Source organism: Phlebotomus papatasi, chromosome 3, assembly GCF_024763615.1.
Source record: "Phlebotomus papatasi isolate M1 chromosome 3, Ppap_2.1, whole genome shotgun sequence".
Classification (NCBI taxonomy): domain Eukaryota; kingdom Metazoa; phylum Arthropoda; class Insecta; order Diptera; family Psychodidae; genus Phlebotomus; species Phlebotomus papatasi.
This window is the reverse complement of record NC_077224.1, coordinates 30565280-30589439: the sequence shown is the minus strand read 5'-3', so window position 1 is coordinate 30589439 and position 24160 is coordinate 30565280. Positions and strand designations below refer to the sequence as shown.

Genomic DNA, 24160 nt, shown 5'->3' with positions numbered 1-24160 from the left:
GAAATGTGTAAGTGAGAGTGCAAAAGAGAATGCTCTTCAGTAGGTTAGACAAAGATACCAAATAATTATATATAATAAGAGATTTTATTTTTATAATAATGCATTTTATTTTCAATAAATTATTGTGAATAAACGAATTAGGATAGAAAATTTAAACCAAAAAGATATGAAAGAATATTAAATTCTCTAACTTTTAGGCATAGTTATTTGACATATAAAATGCTCTATTAAAGTGGGAAAATTACTAGAAGATGGAAAAAACACAGAAAAATGCACCATTTTAGGTGTCCTTTTTCAAAAAATCTTTAAAAAATATACTTCATTCGTAGATGCTTGATATGTTCACAAGAGTTATTAGAGGATGAAATTACGCGTCAGTTTAGCTTTATGTGACTACCACCGGATAATTAGAACCGGAGATATGAATTTTTGAATTTTATAAAACATCAAAATACTAAATATGCTTTTTCAAAAAAATCTAGAGGTGACCCGGACAAACGGATTGCAGATTTGAGGTCCTTAAATGACCCTCTAACAAGTTTTGGCACTCTCGTCAAAGACACCCACAAAAAGGTAAATTTTGTCGCACCGTGTTATTAACTACATCTACTATATATAAAATCCCGCAATGTATATATATATATATATATATATAATCTCATCCTTAGGTCGCCTTATCTCTAGCTATTGGGGAACAAAAGCTTGAGTTCGAACATCGTGATCTCCACTGGGGAAACATTTTGATTTCAAATACAGATGAAAAAGAAATTGAATTTCTCTACGATGGTGAACTAATAGCAATACCATCTCATGGTGTGTGCGTCACAATAATTGACTACACACTTTCTCGTATGGTGTATGCTGGAGAATGCCAATACAACGATTTGTCTCAGGACGAAGAACTATTCTCTGCCAGCGGTGATTATCAGTTCGATATTTATCGCTTAATGCGTAACCAAGTAAACAATCAGTGGGAGAAGTATGAGCCCTTCAACAATATTCTTTGGCTTCACTATATCATTGATAAGATGATCAACGGTGTTCGATATCGTTTGAAACAGAGCAGGAAACATCGTGATGCTATACAAGATATGATGCATCTCCGTGATGAGCTGTTAAATTTTAAGAGTGCTTCAGACTATGCACAATTGCTTAAGATAAATTAGAAGTTTGTATAAATATTTGTATTTTTGGTATAATTATATAACACTTCACATTTTTTTTCATCAGAGTACAGAGTAATAAAATTCCTAATAAAACCTCAAATGTATTATTTATTCCTATTTTCTAGAAAAAAATATACAATTATATGGTGAACATGAATGAGCAGGAACTTGGATTAAATTATAATAAAAGTCTTAGAAATATAAGCTTTCAGTTTGGTTTAGATTTTTATTCATATTTTGGGTAATACAATACAATTGCATCTTAAATGTTATTTCTTGAAAAATGGCTCAGAATGAGTTGGCCTATATATTATATATATATTAGGTGAGATTCTTAACAATCTCACCTACTATAATCCTAACAAAATTTCATGTCGTCCGATCGACCTCAAATTTGGCCAAAATGTGTTTCGCCACTTCCTGATTCCGAATATATATGTGGCTAAGTTACGTTCCCGGCCGGCCGGCCGGCCGGCCGCTCTTTGGAGCTTAATAGCTCCTAAACTAAAAAAGATATCGACTTGCAGTTTTCGGCAAAGGTTATATATCGGGTGAAAATTGCAACTTGGTGCATTGACCCCCCACCCCCCACCCCTCCTTCCGCCATTTTGAAGACCCCCCTTTTTTTGTTTTCTCAATAGCTCCGCCCCTATGGCATTCAGCGGACTCAAATTTTAGTATGTTATAGCTGGGCCTTAGAGCTTTCCATCAATACCAAACTTAAGGTCCCCCGACCCCCCTGACCCGAGCTATAAGGGTCCAAAAAAAATTTCTTAAAATGGCCATTACTCCGGTTCTAATTGTCAGAATTTAAAAAGTGAGGGCTTTTTGGAAAGCTCTCGTGAAATGCCACTTCCCCTTCTAACATCGCAAGTTCATAAAACCACCGCTAGGGGCGCTTTTTTTAAAAAGAAAATTTTTAAATCTTAAAAGTTAAATAACTCAAAAATTCCATTGTGCATCGGGCTGAAAATTTAGTATGTTGTAGCCGTTGATTATACCTATCAAACAAAAAAAACCTTAAGTCGATCCATAACCCCTGACCCGAGCTATAAGGGGTCAAAGTTCGAACATTGACCGGCCTCTATCTCCGGTTCTAATTAACATAGCGACCTAAATTTTACCTTTTTGGTTTCGTCTCGATGAGCACTTTCAGATGGAAGTTCAAAAAGTCACCATAGGTGGCGCTGTGATAGCGTCAAAATTCATCGAAATTCAAAGACACTTTTCTCAAAAACGGCATTGTGCAAGTTAATGAAATTTTAGTATGTTGTAGTCCAGTCTAGGACGTTTCCAAAATGGTGCGTATGCGCGCTGTGGTTTCAATAGAACCGGAGATATGAGGGGTCAAAGTTCACGAAATTCAAAAAATCATATCTCCGGTTCTATGTGACCGATTTTGATGAATGAGGGCTTAAACGAAAGATCTCACCAAATACTACAACTTTCTAGAATATTTGAACTTCGTGGGACCAACACCAGGGGCGCCACAGTCGAAAAACCAATTTCAATATCACATAACCTCAATTATCTCGACTGTCGCTGAACCGATTTTGATGATTACTTCAACATAATTGTAGAGCACATTTGTCTCTACATTTCGTCCATACATCATTTTCCGCTCAGACTACGCTATCACTCCGATTTTGCCGTTTAAGTGTGAAAAAATTGACTTTTCCCATAATAACGCTTTGAAATCACTCAGATGCCAATTTGACTGCCTCTACTCCACCAAGACACTTAAAATAGGGGTTTAAATGGAAAGTCCCGCAAAATACAACAATTCTTTGATATAGTTGAAGTTCAACAAATGACTACTTGGGGAACTCTGGATGAAAAAACGAGTTAAGAAACAAAAAACCTCGCTTATCTTGGCTTCTGAGTAATCGATGAGTTCAAGTTCTACGGCAAAATTATAGAGAACATTCTGGTCTACATTTCACCCATATAACACTTTTCTGTCAGTTCATCCAAATCCTTGATATTTTGGTTTAAATACAAAATTTGTATAATTTCACGAATTTGATTCAAGATATCTGAATGGCGTCTCCCAACTTCAGCTCTAAATCGAATTTGCATGCACTCCGAGTTAGCTCACGTTAAGAATCTCACCTACATAAGCCGGTTAGGATTATCTGTCCCTTTTTGAAATATTTTCCTTGCAGAAGATAACAATTATTAGGTGAGATTCTTAACAATCTCACCTACTATAATCCTAACAAAATTTCATGTCGTCCGATCGACCTCAAATTTGGCCAAAATGTGTTTCGCCACTTCCTTATTCCGAATATATATGTGGCTAAGTTACGTTCCCGGCCGGCCGCTCTTTGGAGCTTAATAGCTCCTAAACTAAAAAAGATATCGACTTGCGGTTTTCGGCAAAAGTTATATATCGGGTGAAAATTGCAACTTGGTGCATAGACCTCCCAGCCCCCACCCCTCCTTCCGCCATTTTGAAGACCCCCCTTTTTTTGTTTTCTCAATAGCTCCGCCCCTATGGCATTTAGCGGACTCAAATTTTAGTATGTTATAGCTGGGCCTTAGAGCTTTCCATCAATACCAAACTTAAGGTCCCCAGACCCCCCTGACCCGAGCTATAAGGGTCCAAAAAAAATTTCTTAAAATGGCCATTACTCCGGTTCTAATTGTCAGAATTTAAAAAGTGAGGGCTTTTTGGAAAGCTCTCGTGAAATGCAACTTCCCCTTCTAACATCGCAAGTTCATAAAACCACCGCTAGGGGCGCTTTTTTTAAAAAGAAAATTTTTAAATCTTAAAAGTTAAATAACTCAAAAATTCTATTGTGCATCGGGGTGAAAATTTAGTATGTTGTAGCCGTTGATTATACCTATCAAACAAAAAAAACCTTAAGTCGATCTAAAACCCCTGACCCGAGCTATAAGGGGTCAAAGTTCGAACATTGACCGGCCTCTATCTCCGGTTCTAATTAACATAGCGACCTAAATTTTACCTTTTTGGTTTCGTCTCGATGAGAACTTTCAGATGGAAGTTCAAAAAGTCACCATAGGTGGCGCTGTGATAGCGTCAAAATTCATCGAAATTCAAAGTCACTTTTCTCAAAAACGGCATTGTGCAAGTTAGTGAAATTTTAGTATGTTGTAGTCCAGTCTAGGACGTTTCCAAAATGGTGCGTATGCGCGCTGTGGTTTCAATAGAACCGGAGATATGAGGGGTCAAAGTTCACAAAATTCAAAAAATCATATCTCCGGTTCTATGTGACCGATTTTGATGAATGAGGGCTTAAACGAAAGATCTCACCAAATGCTACAACTTTCTAGAATATTTGAACTTCGTGGGACCAACACCAGGGGCGCCACAGTCGAAAAACCAATTTCAATATCACATAACCTCAATTATCTCGACTGTCGCTGAACCGATTTTGATGATTACTTCAACATAATTGTAGAGCATATTTGTCTCTACATTTCGTCCATACATCATTTTCCGCTCAGACTACGCTATCACTCCGATTTTGCCGTTTAAGTGTGAAAAAATTGATTTTTCCAATAATAACGCTTTGAAATCACTCAGATGCCAATTTGACTGCCTCTACTCCACCAAGACACTTAAAATAGGGTTTTAAATGGAAAGTCCCACAAAATACAACAATTCTTTGATATAGTTGAAGTTCAACAAATGAACACTTGGGGCACTCTGGATGAAAAAAACAAGTTAAGAAACAAAAAACCTCGATTATCTTGGCTTCTGAGTAATCGATGAGATCATGTTCTATGGGAAAATTATAGAGTACATTCTGGTCTATATTTCACCCATATATCACTTTTGTGCCAGTTCATCCAAATCCTTGATATTTTGATTTAAATACAAAATTTGTATAATTTCACGAATTTGATTCAAGATAACTGAATGGCGACTCACAATTTCAGCTCTAAATCGAATTTGCATGCACTCCGAGTTAGCTAACGTTAAGAATCTCACCTACATAAGCCGGTTAGGATTATCTGTCCCTTTATATATATTGGATGAGATCATATATTCTGTCACTAGAAGAAGTTGAAAGTTTGGAGTGGTATATCTCAGCTCCTGATGAACATAATTGGATGGATGAACTATTGTTGGAAAGCTTGGTTCATTAGCTTTTAGAATCTGGTATATGTAGTCTGCTATGGATAAACCATGGTCATCCAGAACCATTTATGTCGAAGAATACACTTTTTGCAACGTCTTTTTTGACCATCCACTGCTGGGACCAGGAGTGACCCACGATTATCGCACAAGGACTATTTGTTAGAGGAACTCAAAAGGTACAATTTGTGAAAGAAACTTTTTTTTGGACATCTTACTTTTTTTTATTCATCGACTTTTGCAAGAATTTTAACATTTTACACGCATAGAAAAAAATGACAGAAATCCTTCTATCTCATTTTCTGGACCAACTAATGAAGATATCGACTTGGAATGTTCTAAGTACTCCCCCATAAGTTGATCCAAGGAATCCAAATATCACATCAATTTCATCCCCATGTCTATCCTTCCCCTCCAGAAACCACTCTTTTAGGATTTCTGTAATTTTTTCCTTGAGTTTAGCACTTCAAAATTCTTGCAAAAGTCGATGAATAAAACAAAGTAAGATGTTCAAAAAAAAAGTTTCTTCTACGAATTATACCATTTGAGTTCCTCTAACGAACAGTCCAAGTGCGAGAATTGTGGGTCACTCCTGGTCCCAGCAGTGGATGGTCAAAAAAGACGTTGCAAAAAGTGTCTTCTTCGACATAAATGGTTCTGGATGACCATGGTTTATCCATAGCAGACTACATATACCAGATTCTAAAAGCTAATGAGCCAAGCTTTCTAACAATAGTTCACCCATCCAATTATGTTCATCAAGAGTTGAGAACTTCCAAACTCCAAACTTTCGACCTCTTCTACTGACAGAATATATGAACTCATCTAATATATATATATATATATATATATATATATATATATAATTTTGGATTTGGAGCATTGGGAACAATTGCTCTTTCAAAAAGATAACCGATTTTATATAAAATACTCCGAATCTTTTTATAACATCAATTTTTTTTTTTTGACAAAGGCTTTATGAACTTATGCTTATTACAGGTGCGAAAATATTTAAAATCACCATTTCTTTCTTAAGAGGATCGTCAATGAAAAAAAAGCTCCAGATTCAAGCTCCCGCGGAGCTACTCAAAGCATTCGTGATGTCCTCTGGTGGTGAAAAGAGTCATCACCCGCCATCAGCTGTCTCGTTTTTTCTACCGTTTTTTGTTCACGCTCATCGTCTGTCTACCCTTCTCCGAAGCGCTCCCCAGAGCACACAAAAAACCCATTGAAAAGGTTAAAAACCCAAAGGCAGATTTTTAGCCTTGCGATGCATTATGAGATTTTGTGTAGGAAAGAAAAAATGAGACATGCATGTTTTACGTATATCTTTGTCTCTAAAAATTGATAAAAAAAAATTAAATTTTCAAGTGACAAAATTTCTTTTTTTATTTTCTTCATAGTCCAAAATTTCTATTTCTTCAAAGGACACGTGCATATGAAACATTTGAAAGATAGGGGGAGGTTTATTTTTTGGCCTTTTTTGGTAGGGGAAAGTACTCTCCTTTCGAATGTTCATGCCTTCGAATAATGTGAATTTTCTTTTTTTTTCGTAAGAGACTTACACATTTCTATTAAATATTAGTTAGCTTATCATCAATATTTATGATTATGTGATAATTATTTATAAGTCTCTTAGGAAAAATAAAAGAAAAATCACGCTATTCGAAGGCATGAACGTTCGAAAGGAGAGTTCTTTCCCCTATCCCTTACGATTCGAAATTTAAAAACTTTATAATATTGGCAGGTCAAACTAATAAATAATTAACATGACCTTTATTTTTCCTTCATTCTTTCCAAAAACCGTGTTCTTGGGAATCTTTAAAAACGCATCCTGCGATTTTTTTTATTTTTAAATATGTTTTAGAGGCCGACTCGGTGATAATTTCATATAAGAAAATACTGTTGAATTAAAGATTTTTCAAGGTCAAAGGTTAAAAATGCTCTAGAGAGCGTATTTTTATAAACCGAATAGGGTGACATTTGGTATAGTTCCAAAGGTCATGCAATTTCTTACAATTCTGAAAAGGGTATAATTGATTATGAATCCATATAATAAACCAGTTATGAAACTATAACTAATTTTTATCTGAAGTCCAATTGTAGTATTGTTAGCAAATTGCACAATCACAGTAAAAACTTTTGAACACTGACCAAAATATTGGTAAAAATTTTCTTTAGAACAATTTGTTACAGAACAAATATGTACCTAGAAAAGATATTTATTCGTTCCAATATTTTTTCTTTACGATTTTGTTAAGTATAGTGACAATTGTGTAAGTTTTCTTTTAGAACCGTTTCGATACCGTGGAATACCTACAAATTTCAGTAGATTTCGTTTTATACAAATTTGATCTGTGAGTTGGAATAGAATTTTGTTGCGCTCTACTGTTTTGTTCCCACTGTCAGGAACAAATTTGTAGATTTTTTTTCATAAAAATACTATCCCTACATTTGTAACATATTCGTTTCAAAAATTTTCGGTGTCCGTGGACGATTTAATTTTTGGAACAAAGATCGTTAATAATATGGGGAATCCTTTTGTCTCTCTTAAGAAGTACAAATTTGTTGCTAAAAGTCGGAACCAAATATAGACATTTAGTTCCAATTATCGGGAACAAATTAATGCAATTTAAAAGATCTCGTCCGTTTCGTCTAACAGTTAAGGTCTGTACTTCAGTCGAAATGGATTTCGATGGCGAAAGTTCATAAGGAACATCAAATAAAATTCAGCTTAACAGTGTTTTATACAGACTTGTGCATTACAAAATCACATGCGAGTGCTGGTAGCAGGATGGGAAGAAATCTCGGGAATCTCGAATTAAAAAAAGTGAAACCGTAAATATTATAGCTTGAAAAATGCCACAAATTTAACGTCTTCCTCGCTGCGATGGTGATTTTCGGAACAAATTAGTTACTAATATTGAGTATCTTTTCGTTACTCCTGGAGGGTACAAATTTGTTCCGAAAATTTTCAGTGTCCATGGATGAGCCACGTTGCGGAAAAAATTCGTTTTCATATTAGGTATCTTATTGAGTCTCGTAGAAAGCACAAATTTTTTCCAAAAACTTCTGTGTCCGTGGACGAGCTAATTTTTGGAACATTATTTTATTATTTATTTATTTTGATGTACCGGTTTTTCTTCGCCATTTTGTACATTTTTCATTTTACAAGTTTTTATACAGATTTAATTCGAGGAGAGATGGAACACCTTTTTTATATTCAATATTGCGGATGCGTTTTGAATGCGAGACAAAGACGAATCTCACTGGTTTATCATTTGAAGACTCTAAATTTAAAATACCAATATTAGAAAAGCTTAGACGAAAAAAGTCACTTCGAAAAATAGTATTTAAAAAAAGTTGCATTTTGAGGCACTCAAAAAAAGTGCGCGTGAGATGGAACACCCCTAATTTTAGCAAAACATTTCTAGTTTATTTTATTAATTTAGAATAGTGATTTTAGACATGAACACTATTTCATTGAATTTATTGGGGTTTATTATATTTTTTCAGTATAAATGATTTATTTTGTGGAATATGTGGCTCATATACTTCGATGGCAATTTCGTTGAGTGTATCAAATCAATCTTACCATAAATTTTGGGAAAATAATATCTAAGATTTACTTGAAAAGATTTTGAAGAACATTGATCAAAATTCACACCGGAAGTGTTGCCAAAACTATTAAGTTCCATCTCTCCTCAACCCCCAAATACACGTATTCTTATGGCGAAATAAATATTTTTGGCCATTTTTCAGACATCCAAAAAAATTCAATTTTAATTTTTTCGTACAATTTTAAAGGTAGAAAGCTGTAACTTGGGGGTTTCCAGTAGAATGTTGAAGGGCACAAATAGACCAAATGAGGTGGAGATTGTGAATAAGGTGTAGGCAGGAGGCGAAGTGGTCCATCTCTCTCACTGTTCCATCTCTCCTCGAATGATTATATGTGTCAATTTTTTTCCGGGGAAGAAACTTCCCGAAATCGTCAAACTCGTGAACACTATACTTTTAGGTGCGATTCTTTCATAATCGCACCTACTAATAAAGAGTATATATTTGGAGCAAACCCTGATGCCGCAAATGAGCAACCGAATTTTTAGAAATCGGCGGTTCCTGAAAAACTGAAAACTCAGTTTTTTCTGAATTATCTCGAAATACTATTATGCTTTTTCGCTCCTTTTATGTTTATTTTGTAACTTCGCGGATCGCGGTGTGTTCGTGGATTTTAGTGGGCCGCGGAATTTTTCGTGTATTTTCGTGGATCGCGGTGTTTCTCCCGGATTTTCTCGGATCGCGGAATCGTTCACGAACTTTCGCGAACCGCGAAATTTCTCGCGGATCGCGGAATCTTTTGCGGACCGAAGAATTTCTCACGGATTTACGCAGCCGGCAGAATTTATTGTGGATTTTCCCGGGCTGTGGATTTTTTCGCGGATTGCGGAATAGTTTCTGACCCATTTTGGCATTAAAGTTTTACATGTATTTTTGTGCATTTCTGACAATCGAATTTGCACTCTTCAATTTTCAACGACCTCGAGTTGCACGCATTTCGAGGTTTCCTGTAATGAATCTCAGCTAGCATCAGGTCATCTGGACTGGACTTCGATTTTGCCCCCAATTCGAATTTGCAATGAAAGAATCACACATAGCATAAGTCCATTTAGGCTTATCACTGACTTTGTTTCTTCTCCGAGAAAAATTATATCCGCATATTTTGTAGTCACCGATATTAGCTGGTTTTGTGAAATGCCCATGATGATTGACGATTCATAATTTTTACGATTTTCTACAATTTTTTGAAAGAACGAAACTGATCGTGAAAATCATAAAAATTGGCTCAGCTGTAATTCATAAGATTTCTCACACAGTGGATGAGTTTTGTTGTTTTGCATTTTTTTTCTCCTCCGCCTGATCGAAAAAAACTGCAGGCGTGCTGAAGGTCAGAGAGAAAAGGAAAGACATGGTGAAAAATGCGACCAAAAATCCACGCGTTATCTTGTGGCGAATTGCTGAACAGTTTTGAGTAGAATTTCTCGGAAGCTCGGAAAGCTATCAAAAGCTCATGAAAATTTCCAATTTGCAGCATGTTGTTTAAAATTTAATTGCAAAAAAACTGTTAGGAGGTTTTCCAATTCTAATGTACCATTTGAAAGCTAATGAAATGTAGATTGGTACAAAAATAATTATTTATTCGGAAAAAATTATATTCTCGGTACAAAGATGCAATGAAAACTGTCATTTTTTGGACAATTTTCAATTGAAAAATACTTGGAAAATTTGTATGAAAAGTGAAAGAAGTGAAACAGGCATTTTATAGAGCATGTCTTTACGAACAAAATTAAAAAAAATATACCTCTCTATCTTTCATATTCTAGGAGATAATGCAGCCTCTTTGTGGCATGTTTTAGGAGTATACGAATGTTTGGAAAATTATATTACGAAAGGAAAACCGTTTTTCAAAAAATTAAAACATAGAATTAAAAGATAATATAAAAAACTACCCTCAGTTAAATTTTCAAAGAAATATCTCAAAAATTGTAAGACTTGATACACTTTTAATTTTGGGTTTTTGTATGGAGCCGCCATTTTCTGGCTTTTCGATCCTCTTAAGGTATTTTCTCATCACAAGCGTTGCCACTTTGAAGTACTTTGTTCTATTCGTTCAATTTATATAAAGTGATTTGTATAAAAATATATGCTTTTTTAACTATTTTATTTTGTTGGTAAATGAGGGCTGTCGCTTTTGAAAGCAAATTTATTCAATTTGAATAGTAAAAAATACACAAATTTGATCAGTAAATAGCATAAACAAAATTAAATTTTCGCTATTAGATATAAGGTTAAAGTGCCCTCCAGTCGACCGATTCCTCAATAAGGACCAGTAGAGTTATTTATTAAATTTATTTATATTTGCTATATTTGGCTATATCGAAAGATAAACTATCTTAGAATATACCATAAATATTTCAGAAGCTTATATTCGAAGTACATTCGAAGTAACAGAGCCGAAAGTAAATGAGCGCCGATTAGAATAGCGTGCGCTCGAGCGCACATCCAAAAATTTGAGGCGTGTTTTCTCCACTTCTCATTTTTAAAATTTTGTCGAATTTTCGGGAAAAATTAAGAAAAACTTATACACCAAATGAAATAAATAAAAACTTATTCTCTTCAGAATGAAATTCTCTTCTAGTTGAACTTAAAGAATTGATGAAAACTTATTTTTCATTTGTTTTAGACGTTTTAGAGCATGTGAAAGTCAAAATTTTTTCCCAAAAACGTATATTTTTTCAAAAAGCTTGAAAAAAAATTTATTTAACGATTTTCTTCGGAGTTTATTAGTTTAACACTTGGAAGGACTCTAGTGGCAGCCGCTGCCAATTTAGTTTTCAATTTATTTTTTTATAGTGAAGAATATATCATTTCGCCTGGAAACCTGATTGAATGCGTGCAGAATTTATCTGGCTATTTTTTCGTTATAAAATTTTTAATAAAAATTAAATATTAATGTAAATATATTGCAAAAACAAAAAACTGCACTGGGATGGACCAAGTGGCAGTTGCTGCCATATGCATTTTATATGGGAGTTTGACGTTCTGCAGATGCAAAATTTTCTTGATTGTTAGTGTATAAAAGCCTTAAAAGAACAAATTGAAAGTGTTTTTGCAAATGATTGAGAAGAATTATGGGGGAAAGTGACATGCCTTTAAATGCGTCAGTTTTTGAATGCTTCAATTTTTCTCTTATTTCCCAAAGCTAAAAATCCATTTTGTTAAGCGAAGTTAATAGAAAATAGTTAATAGTATTAACTATTGTTCATAAAGTAGAATTTTTGCTTTAAAAAATAAGAGAAAAATTGAAAGATTCAAAGGCTGCCGCATTCAAAGGCAGACCGCTTTCCCTTACTCCATGATTCTGATAAAGATGAAAACATCGCATGGTTAAAAATCTTTAGATATACAGTACCCAAGGAGATGAAATTTCTGATTCAGACACCAGAAAAGAACTGATTAAAGCTCCGAATGTTTAAATATAAGTAAAAATATCAAAATATTATGTAAAATTCGATAAATGGCAGCGGCTGCCACTTGATCCCTCCGTGACACTTTTAGTTAGGGTTCTACGAAGTGAAATACACTAATGAAAATTGATTTTTTTCTTAGATAAAAATTACGAAATTACGATTCTATGAAATACACAAATGAAAATTGATTTTTTTCTTAGATAAAAATTACGAACTGCAGATTTTCCTGAAATAAGGAAGTAGTGCGATGAGGCGCTCAAGAAAAATTCAAGAATCTTGACCGGTTTCTTCTCCTCCAAAGATAAAATCGGAAAAAAGATAAGTTTTGGCCTTCTGACACTCCCCCCTTAATTCACGATGCATTAGAGGGAAGTATAAATTATAAGACCAAAAATTAACTGTTTTCTTTTTTTGATTTTTTGGGCGATTTTTCATACGAGAAGGACACGATTAAGTCTTTATTTTTTCGAAAAAAATATTACCAAATGTCTGTCTAAAGGGTCTAAAGTATTTCGCTAGAGCGTTTTGTCGCAGCACTCCCTAATTATCGTGACATGTTTATTTGGTAATTCTTATATGAAGAAAATTTAAAATAATTTTCGATTTTCATAAGTATCAATTTTTTTAAGAGTAAATAGATGCACAAATTATGGTATTTGATTGTTGCAATGATGAAGAAAAATACTTGACAGATCGAGTTGCTCCGAAAAAATTAAATATTATCAAAATTTTTACTAGATATGAACTAAAATATTAAATAAACTTACCATTTGTGTAAATATTTTAATTAATTACCTTTAATTTTATAATTGCTTCCTCTTCTTTTCCTACCATGTGGAAATCTGCCACATCAATCTTTTTTATTTGAAAAACGAAAAAAAGATTTTTTTTTCAAAAACGCGAGTTCGAAAAATTTTGATTTTTTAACTGTTTATAAGTATTGTGGAGTATTATATTCCCTGAAAAGTTGAACTCAAAATTTTGAGTTTATCTGGTATTTTTCCTTTTTTGAAAATGTTGTAAATATTTGAATATTTTTTTAAAAAAATAAGTGCAAAAGTGGAAGCTCGCCTTTTCAGGGAATGTAGTACTCAATGTTACTGATCAACAGTAAAAAAATGAAAATTTTTGAGAATGGGGTTTTTGAGAAAAATTAATTTTTAATTTTTTTCAAAAAAAATTCAAAAAACCGTTACAAAAAAACTTGAACAGATAATACGAAAACTCGTATATCGTTTTAAAGAGCATAAAATTATCTTTCAAATAATAAAAAGAGTAAGAAGAAATCTCAACCCGTTCGCGAAATAGAGCATTTTGAAATATTTGCCAAAAATCTCAATTGACGAATGAAGTGCGAGACGCCATCTTTGACGCCATGTATCTCCGGCCAGGAATTTTTTTTGGCCGAAAAAAAAAATAGGGGTATATTATATGATCGTGTATTTTAACATATGTAAAATTCAGAAACATCTGAGACCACGAAGGGTACCCCCATGGTCGTCTTGAGATGGATTGGCCCATATATAATGCGGTGTATATGCATTCTTTTCAGCTCTAGGAAAATGCATTGCAATTTTAATTAAAGTAATTTCTGTAAAGAAGGGCTAGAAGTCATTGAAATGCAAAATAAAATTTGGGGTGTGTGAGGGATTTTTCATATCGTGCTGGAGGAAAACAAACTCAATCACATCCCTCTTTTTGTGTGTCTCATAAAAGCCATCACCATTATACGATTGGAGTCGTTTTGTAATCCACACCCATCCACTTTTTCCTTACCCTCATTCAAATGAAACGATATACACGTGTTTCAAGAGATCATCATAAATATTGGGAAAAACAGAAAAAATTCTCACTTCTCCGTTTTTGTATATTAATTCAGGGGTCGGATGACGGCATTAAACAATAAAACAGAGTAGATTTTTCTTCGTGGTAATATATCGAAGATTCCTTTACATTATGATTCAAATTGGTTTAGTATTTTAATTTTTAAATGTTCTTTGTAAGAAATTTGCGTCAAAATATTACATTTTTACGCATATTTCTTAGAGTAGATTAGAAAACTCAATAGAAAAGTCTCTCTTGGAATTAACACTCTATCTACCGGTACTTCATTTTGGTCATCGTGTATATAGGTATCCTTGTATTACTTTTGTCAAAAATATATTACACATATGACATACAAATTTCTTAACTTTATTGGCTATCTTAAAAATTTGTGAAAATTTGGTGAAAAACCAAAATTTGGTTTCTCACGATATTAAATGTCGACGGTTCTATTCCTCTGTCTTAGAATTACAACTTTTCAGAAGAGAGCCTTTTATATCTGGCAAGTTTTTATGATGCCAGTGGATTTATATCTTTTTCGAAAAAAATGAATATCTTATCACCCGGATATCGCGTGATTACTAAGTTTTCAGTAGTTCTCAAGTGGGAGATAATAGGGTCGGAAGTGGTGTACAGGTGAAAATGAAGTGCTTGGAAGTCTTTGAAAGTGGGAGTACTCGTATATAAAGATTTTTCTGTCAAATTCCATATTTTTCCGACTACGATAATTTTAGTTAAGGCTTTTAATTCGGGCGACAAAGTGAAAAGGTTAACATTTTTAAGTTCGATTATTACAGTAAATGGAGCAAATACGCTTAAACTTATTATAGCTTAATTTGTGTCGTAAATTTTCCGAGGAAATTATTCAGTTAAACAATAATTTTCCTTAATTTTTCCAGGAATTACAAATTCATGTAGTGGCTCGCAAATAATGACATAGATATTGCAGTTGACTTTCAATCAATTTTATATAATTTTTTTCTAATTTATAGTATTCGTGGGACTTTTTCGCGAATGTCGCTAAAGGGTATCCCAGAGGTTACCTCCACCATTTTTTTTGTTTACCTTTCTGCATATACTGGAAAGATTTTAGTGTATTACATCTCTTCAACGTCAAAAGTATTCGACAAAAAAGTAGATTTGTCTTTAGTAGATTTGAGGACTATTACAAAGAGGAACGAAAAGGTGCATTTGTAATATTTAATGCTAGACTAATTTTGGAAAGGTCTAAGTGATGAACTTCCATTAAAGAAATATTTTGCGATATTTTATATAGATCGCGTCCTTGCTATGAGGATGATTAAAAAGTGGCTTTGAAAATTTAGAAATAAGGATTAATCCTTCGAAATATCAATTCCATTTTAAACGGTCTCTAATATTGATGCCAATATTGTGAGTATCTTAGTGGAAGAAAATCTGTGAATAACAATTGAAAAGATTGTTAAAATGTTGGAAAACAATAATTAAATCGTATTTCGCTATTTTGAAAATCTTGAATGTGTTTGAAAGTTCAATACATGGGTGCCACATTCTTTCACTGAAAGCTATAAGGAGGACTTTATGAATGTTGGCCATTTTTCTCCTGATTTGTTGCATTAAAAAATCTTTTCTGGATTGATTGGCGATCAGGTAATGAGGAATTAATTTAATACAACAATAGCGAAAAAGATTCTGGAAAAAATAGCCAAGCTTGTTTTAAAAATTGATTAGCAAACATCAAAAACTTTTCCAAAGAGTGGAAAATGTATTAATTTTAAAGGATTTCAACCCTTTAGGGACGATTGGAACACCGGTGTCCCATAAAGAAAATAATTTTTCCTGACTACCTAAAGTTATTTTTTTCTTATGTCTGTACATAATTGCAAAGTAGAAGGTTGAAGGAATCCAGAATATTTTTTGTAATTCTTCGGTTATTTGCTATGTAGTAAATATTTAAGCTCAAAAATGGCGAATTTTTAAATTCTCAAATTCATAATTGATTTTATTTATTTTTTTAAGCAAAATCCTTTTGGCAATAAAAACTACAATATTCATACGTAATATTTTTCATTAAAGCGAAAAATATTATTCATTTCATATCATTCACTCAGACTCTGTTGGACTTTCCAAGGCTAGATGTAAGACTTATCATTGATTATGTTTCCTAGTTTAATTTTTATTGTTGATTTTCAATCCATAAAAAGTGTCTCGTCGTTAAAGGGTTAAAACCAGGGAGAGAATCAAGCTTAATAAAATGTGAAGATATACATCTGAAGTGCTGAATTAGTTGTTACACTCATACTTTTGGACTCTAATTCCCTCGACACACTCACGACTTAAGCCGAGAAACGGCTTAATGGAAAATGATAGAAATGCGGTTTAACCATTATTTCGGATATAATTACGCTAAGTCGTCTCTCGGCTAATCCTCAAGTCTGTCGAGGCCCTAACAGACTTTCCAGACCAGTATCAATTTACAAATGACAATACATTTTTTTTTAGATATTCAATTTTCCAAAAGTAGCTCCGCTGATCTCTTAGGACAATTCAAAGTATGTTGATACCGATACCCCTTCGTAAAACGCAGATAATATTAAAATATTGAAAGTATGCAAAAATATCTGGCGGTAGAAATTCAAAATATAAGCAAAAAGTTTAAAAATATATGTAATAATAAATTTCTTGAGATTTTTAAAGACCTTTTTTAATTATATTTTTCATCAGATTAAGTAAATTATTGACTTCTAAGTATGAGAAGTGTATGAAGTGTAGGAAGTAGTGGAAGTATTGCAACATTTTTTAGAGTATTGCGAAGTTTTGGAAGTGCGAAGGCCTCTTCCATACAAATTGTGGAAGTGCTTGGAAGTGGTGTACACATTTTCATCCAAATATCTCCCTCTTGGTAGTTCTAGATCTCGATCGCAGAAATAACATAACTCTCGAAGTAATGTAATTCTAAGTCGATATAGAATTGTCTGTTATACATAAATTCAACAAAGTGTTAAAAAATCTCTTAAAGAAAAATACAAGTTTCTTTCTCTACTTGACACTTTTTATAAATCAATTGCAGTGATTTGAAGTAATTGTGAAAGTATATAATAGCATTTCATTCATTTACACGCATTTTTATTAAACATGCATATAATTCAAGGCATGTAGTATAGCTGAATGGGTAATGCATGAGAGACATGAAAAAATAGTTATAAAATGAGCAAAATAAAATGATATTACATATTGACTATTAAATAAAAAAACATAAGGTGGAATCTTTTAAATTTAATCCTCAAACACCTGTCATAAAGTGTAACACATGTTACGTCTAAACAGAAAAATTTTCTAATTACTTTTCTATAGTTGAATTTGTAGTGGAGATTTCATAATATAACTTTGATTTAAAGTTGCGTTGATTTTAAGATGTTTTAATCTCTAATTCTAATTGATAAATTTAATACGTAGTCGAATTTTATTTGAAAAACGAGCTGTTATATATATATATATATATATATATATATATATATATATAACTATAAGACAAATTGTTGCTAAAATTTTTTTAAAATGATATATTTTAGTGTACAGTTTTTTTTTTTTATAATTTGAGTAAGTTAAGTAAGGTTATTAATATAGTCTCACATGTTTTATTATGAAAAAAGTAAATGAAATTTTGAAGTTGAAGACAGGATATTGAACATACTTATGTTGGTATTAAAAAATGTGAGGGTGTTGTACACTTTGCTAAACCTTTGAACTCACAGTATTTAATCATTGACCCGCTTTGCACTTAAATTTTAACCATGATCCTGTAATATGCACAAGACCTCAAAGCAGAATTCCTGAAGAGAGTTATATATATATATATATATATATATATATATATATATCGCTATACTATTTATAGTCAGGGATGAGACAGAGAAAAGAAGGACGCCTAAAAACTATGTAGAGGGTGTAGAGCAATTCGATGGTTCTGCGCATATCTTTACTGGTGGGATATGAGAAAATATATATATTGAAGGGTGGGATACGTTGACAGACTTTCATATAGTAGTAGTAGCAAATCTAATTGCAAACTGTGTGGCTGGGTTTTTCCCTCATGAAATCCACCATGACGCATTTTCTGTAGACCTTATCGAACACTTTCATTGCATTTTGTCAGTTCCATCAGTGTGCATAATAGAGTGGTTGGTAAACATAACAAAAAAAATGCAGGTGAAATTATAAAGATGCACCAGGAAGTATCTCTCAGGATGTTGATTTCTTGTGAAGTGGATAATTCAATGAAAAGGATGCTCTTTTTGTGCACGAGCTAGTTAAAAGATTGTTCTTGTTGTCAGACAATCAGTTTTTATCATAAAGGACTAATACTCTCAATAATTATTAAATAAATCAGATCGATAACCCAACTTATAATTTATTCTAAAAGTACTGCTCAAAATATTGTGTATTTTTTAATAGTTGTTTTATTTTAATATTTCTATTTTCGGGTGTGACACAAGTGTTTTAATAAGAAATGTTTAATTTAACTTTGAGACGAATATTTTTGATCAGATGATTCCAAGGAGGAACGTACAACCCCTCCCAAAGAAGTATAATCGTATTGAGAATCCCAAGGGTGTCTCTTGTGATTGGGATTCTCCTAGCTCATCCACCGGCACAATCAAGCGAAGACCTTTAGCATTAAGTGTCTCACGAAGGCATACAACCCGCCAAGATGTTCAAACACTGGATTCTCGTCAGAGCAATTCATATACCCCGGAAATTGAGGGACGAAATTGCTTCAATGACGGGGCTTCGCGGAACAGTAAACTGGAAAGTAATCATGTGCCTGAGAAGTGCATCAAATCAAATTTGAAATTTCCCCGAGTGACATGGAAACAAGAGGAAAAAATCAATACACGACCCCCAAAAAACAGTGTATCATCGCCAGTTGGGCCACCTTCGAAAGTAACTCTGTACAAATCTCAGAAGACGCCAATAAAGGATGGTAGGTCATCAGAACATCGTATAACCACCTTTACATTTCGGGAATTATTTCGAGATTTTCCGTCTACACCAAATATCCCACCACCCTATCGCCACCCTCCCCCAGCAGCGGTGGCTAAACAAACAAAAAGAGAGCTAATTGAGTTACAACAAGGCGGTAAGCCCCCACTCAAGAGGTACTCATCGAGAATTCAGAATGAGTACATAATGTTGGGACCCCGTGGTAGAGTTTCTAATTCACCACTTTCAAGCAATGTCGAAAGGACAACGGGGATTTCACATCAGTGTAAAAGGCCGCCCAATTCGAGAACCATATTAAAAAACCTTCCAGTGCGCCCTAGGAAGGGAACAGTGAAGCATATGGAAAATTATTATCTGTTTGACCCGAGCGTAGATTTTATTAATGAAAAACAACAAACGGCGAGCACTGCAAAGAGCGAGAGCATACAGTCCGAAGGGAGATACAAATGCAATGGAGAAGTGATTTATGACCAAGAAAGTCACACTATAGAGTCAGAAAAGAGTGACAACGAAGTCAATCTGTCTCTCCCAAAATCAATATCAGGCTCTCTTGATTCCGGGGACGGCACAGTCAGTCAAATTGATAAGCCACCACCAATGCTGGCGCCACTCTCTTTTACAAATCATTTCATAGCTACAAAAAGTTTTTATACTCGGCCATTCTCTTACTACAGTGATGGGGACAGTGGGTTTTTAAGTCCACTGACTCCAGAAGAGCCACGTTTTGATGCGCCTATTAGCCTCTTAGATCATTGCGATAATATTCAGGGATACATTGAGGTAATTCCTGGGAAATCATAATTTAATTAATTTATGAACTAAAAATAATTTAGATTTTATCAAAATTGAGTGAAAGTGGTTAAATGTTTTGATTTTGGTTATGATTCTTTGCAATAAAATATTTGTTTTTTTTTAAATTTATTCGACTTTTTTTCTTTAATAATAGACATTAAGTCCATTTTCATTCAAATTACTTAAGCAATAATGTGCAATTACTACAATAAATAACTAAAGTTATTATAAATTTATTTTTTCATTAAATTTAAAATAAGATAGTTTAACCTGATTGAAAAGTCATCATATAGGGTAGCTTTTCTGGGTATTGTTGTGAAGTTGCTTTGTGACATAAGAAAAAGGTCTTTTTAATTTCAAGTTTAAAAGCTTAAGAATTATAATCACAAATTGAACTTATGTATATAATTAATACTTGAGATACTATATTACTAATACTTTAATTACTGGATACTATTGTAGGGGTTCGTGGGGCTACATTGAAAAATCGTATATTAATATAGCCCCACCTTCTCCTATGTATAAGAAAATGTAAAGCGTACGATTGAGTGAAGTTTTCTACAGTAGATTAATAATAGTTGAAAATACTTTTGTAAGTGTATTAAAACGTCACTGATGCCTGCTTCTTGCGACATCTCCTCTGAGTTTAATTATAATTTTTTATACTCTATATTTGCTGCATATGTTTATAAGCAATACAGGGTAAATCAAAAATTGGTCCTGATAATTTGATTTCGAGTAGAATAAACATTCTTTGTCTTTCTTATCCACGTGATTATTAGTTCAGTAAAAGTATTATTCACTTTAAATGAACGTGTATATCCCTATACTCTATTCTATTGCTATACAAATACATATATACCTATGTTGTGCTCTGAAATGATTTTTCATCTCCTTTCCACACATTTTCATTCAACATACACTCGAAATGACGAGTTTATAAGAATTTTTCATCGAGATTCTAAAAGCGTAGCACATCACACTCAGTTCAGTTGTGCCTATCGTCTTGTGAGGACCATTTTGAAAAAAAAAAAATTTATTATATCCAATAATCTCATGTAACATTTATTATTTTATTCGTTTTATCTCAAGAAATGATCTCGTTACCCAATTGTCATATACCCTCGTACATAAAATTGACTCATTTTCAGTTTTGCAATTAAGTTCTTTCCATTGTTTGGTTCAGTCTTTCCCATATGTGTTTGTGGATGAGTGAAAATAGAAAGCAAGAGTTTTCCTTCCCTCTCAATTTCTTTTTTTTCTCCTTCAAAATACACATCGGTATGTGTGCCTCACGTGAAATCGAAATCATCTCAATGGTGGATTTGTCAGTAATGCACATGTGCATTTAAAATGCGTGGAAAAGTTCAATTACCTGATGAGCGGGAGGTACATGAAAAAAAATCTTCCATTTTACGGTGAAAATTGGGTATTTTTGGAATTTAATAAACATCATGATGTTGCTCCCAATTCTCTACAGAGGATGTGTGTATGATACATCGTCTGCCTATAGTGCATGGATGAGTTGTATTTAATCACATATAAATTAATAATAAATACATAAATTTAGACAGACTGTTGAGATAAATGAGTGTTTAGTGTGCGGAGCACATTGCGGACTAGCTCCTATGAGTGAATTTTGGCTTCAACCATTTCCCACTATATTGATAATTTTAACGTAAAACTGAAGCGGCGCCAAAAAGTTAGCAAACCACTATGCTGGGAAAGTGCGTGAGTGCTCAAGGATCGTCTGATGATGTATCTATTCACTACCCAAAAAACTTACCTCAGGTTTTAAAAAGAACCCGAAACACATAAATAAATCTCACTTTCATAATTTTTTAATTCAATTTGTAGATATATACGGATTGGGCCAACTATTATCTGGAGAGGGCTAAGTCCAAAAGAAAAGTTGTAGATCTTTCCGCTGATTGCCGTGATGGTCTCCTTCTGGCTGAAGTTATTGAGGCTGTTACATCTTTCAAAGTACCTGATATAATTAAGAAGCCTAAGACACAGCAACAAATGGTGAGTTTAATTAAATAAATTTTTTTCTTATCAGACAGTATTAGAACAGTACTAGGGTCGGAGGAACGTCTGTTCGACAGGGAACCCCTATTGACACTTTTGTCAAAATGTTGAAAATTATTTAATGTATCTAGTAAAATATAAGTAATAAGCCGTTTTTTCTGTAATATACATTTTACTATAAACAAAGATGTTCAAATTTCATATCCCAAATGGTACAGAGTAGGGTGTCAATAGGTGCTGACATGAGTTCTTAAAGTGTCAATAGACGTTCCTTTCACCCTACCTTTTTTTTTTTGTAAAAACATAGATTTTAAAATAGGTGTGATTATGGAGGAATCACACCTAATTTAAGAGGACAACAATTTTTAATAAATGTTTATTCCATGAAAAAGGAAAGTAAACAAAGTTATGAGAAATAGTAGTTGAGATTGTTAAGAATCTCCCGTAATATAATGTTCTTATTAATTTGCTTAATTTTCTGGTTATTATCTTCTGCTTTTGATCCATGCATGTCTTGCACATTTGGTACTTTTGGTTTAAACACCTAATATGTGTAATGTATAGAATATAGATATTGCAAAGTAATAAGTTTAAGAAGCGAATCAGTTTACAGAAAAATAATGCCGGGAAATTATCTTCCAGATGGACCCCTAATAAAAAAAAAATAATGTTTACACTTATTCTTAGAGAACTTACTTTAGGGATTATCAATAATTTCTTAAATTCTGCTCGCTCGTTTTCTTTTAGTTGACGTGAAAGGCGGAGTTGTGTAAGAGGATATCTCATGTGTCTCGTGATTTTATTTAGTACTTCAGTACAAAATGAGTAAAAGTTAAATTTGATTAGTTACAAAAAGAAACAAAAGAAATGAAAATATTATACAAGTTTTGGCAAAAGAGTTATTCATTTTGTCTGCAACTATCTTATAAATAATTATATGAATTAGACACATATTTGTAAAGATTTTATTTATGGGCATTATGTCCAACGCACAATAACTTTTGTTTAGTAAACGTGTTTTCGACATTTCAATGAAAGTGAGTGAGATCTAGATCTAGTCATCTCGCTCATTCTCATGGGAAATTTTGAAAGCATGTTTACAAACAAAAGTTATTGTGCGTTGGGCATTACAGAGGTATAAGTGTTTTTCCACGAAGTACTGTAATTGATTCCTTCTTTTTTTCTTTCTTTTCTCTCTTTGTAATATTGATATTAGGTGAGATTCTTAACAATCTCACCTACTATAATCCTAACAAAATTTCATGTCCTCCGATCGCGCTCAAACTTGGCCAAAATGTGTATCGCTACTTCCTGATCACGAATATATGGGGGGCTAAGTTACGTTCCCGACCGGCCGGCCAGACGGCCGCTTTTGGAGTTAAATAGCTCCTAAACTAAAAGAGATATCGACTTGCGGTTTTCGGCAAAAGTTATATATCGGGTGAAAATTGCAACTTGGTGCATTGACCCCCCACCCCTCCTTCCGCCATTTTGAAGACCCCCCTTTTTTTGTTTTCTCAATAGCTCCGCTCCTATGGCATCGAGCGCGCTCAAATTTTAGTATGTTATAGCTGGGCCTTAGAGTTTTCCATAAATACCAAACTTAAGGTCCCCCGACCCCCCTGACCCGAGCAATAAGGGTCCAAAAAACAATTCTTAAAATGACCATAACTCCGATTCTAATTATCAGAATTTAAAAAGTGAGGGCGTTTTGGAAAGCTCTCGAGATATGCCACTTCCCCTTCTAACATCACAAGTTCATAAAACCACCGCTAGGGGCGCTATTTTTAAAAAGAAGATTTTTCAATTTTCTAAGTTAAATAACTCATAAATTCCTTTATACATCGGGCTGAAATTTTAGTATGTTGTAGCCCTTGATTATGCCTACCAAACAAAAAAATACTTAAGTTGATCCATAACCCCTGACCCGAGCTATAAGGGGTCAAAGTTCGAATATTGACCGGCCTCTATCTCCGGTTCTAATTAACATAGCGACCTAAATTTTGCCTTTTTGGTTTCGTCTCGATGAGCACTTTCAGATGGAAGTACAAAAAGTCACCACAGGTGGCGCTGCGATAGCGTCAAAATTCATCGAAATTCAAACTAATTTTTCTCAAAAACATCATTGTACAAGTTAATGAAATTTTAGAGTGTTGTAGTCCAGTCTAGGACGTTTCCAAAATGGTGCGTAAGTTCGCTGTGGTTTCAATAGAACCGGAGATATGAGGGGT

The 24160-nt window shown here is 33.5% G+C and overlaps 2 protein-coding genes across 2 annotated transcripts in view; one reads left to right on the top strand and one right to left on the bottom strand.

Moving 5' to 3' along the window:
* Positions 1–8422, bottom strand: part of LOC129805245 (protein sickie-like) — an 11655-nt gene extending 3233 nt beyond the window's left edge. The window contains exon 1 of the mRNA XM_055853024.1: positions 8406–8422. Within this exon, the coding sequence (XP_055708999.1) occupies positions 8406–8422 (17 nt within the window). The remainder of the gene's footprint in view (positions 1–8405) is intronic.
* A 5941-nt stretch (positions 8423–14363) lies between these two features.
* LOC129807562 (uncharacterized) lies at positions 14364–21973 on the top strand. Its single transcript, XM_055856927.1, has 2 exons — positions 14364–19886; positions 21756–21973. Exons 1-2 carry the CDS (start codon positions 18651–18653, stop codon positions 21942–21944), a joined length of 1425 nt encoding a protein of 474 aa, XP_055712902.1. The 5' UTR covers positions 14364–18650; the 3' UTR covers positions 21945–21973.
* The last annotated feature ends 2187 nt before the right edge of the window (positions 21974–24160 follow it).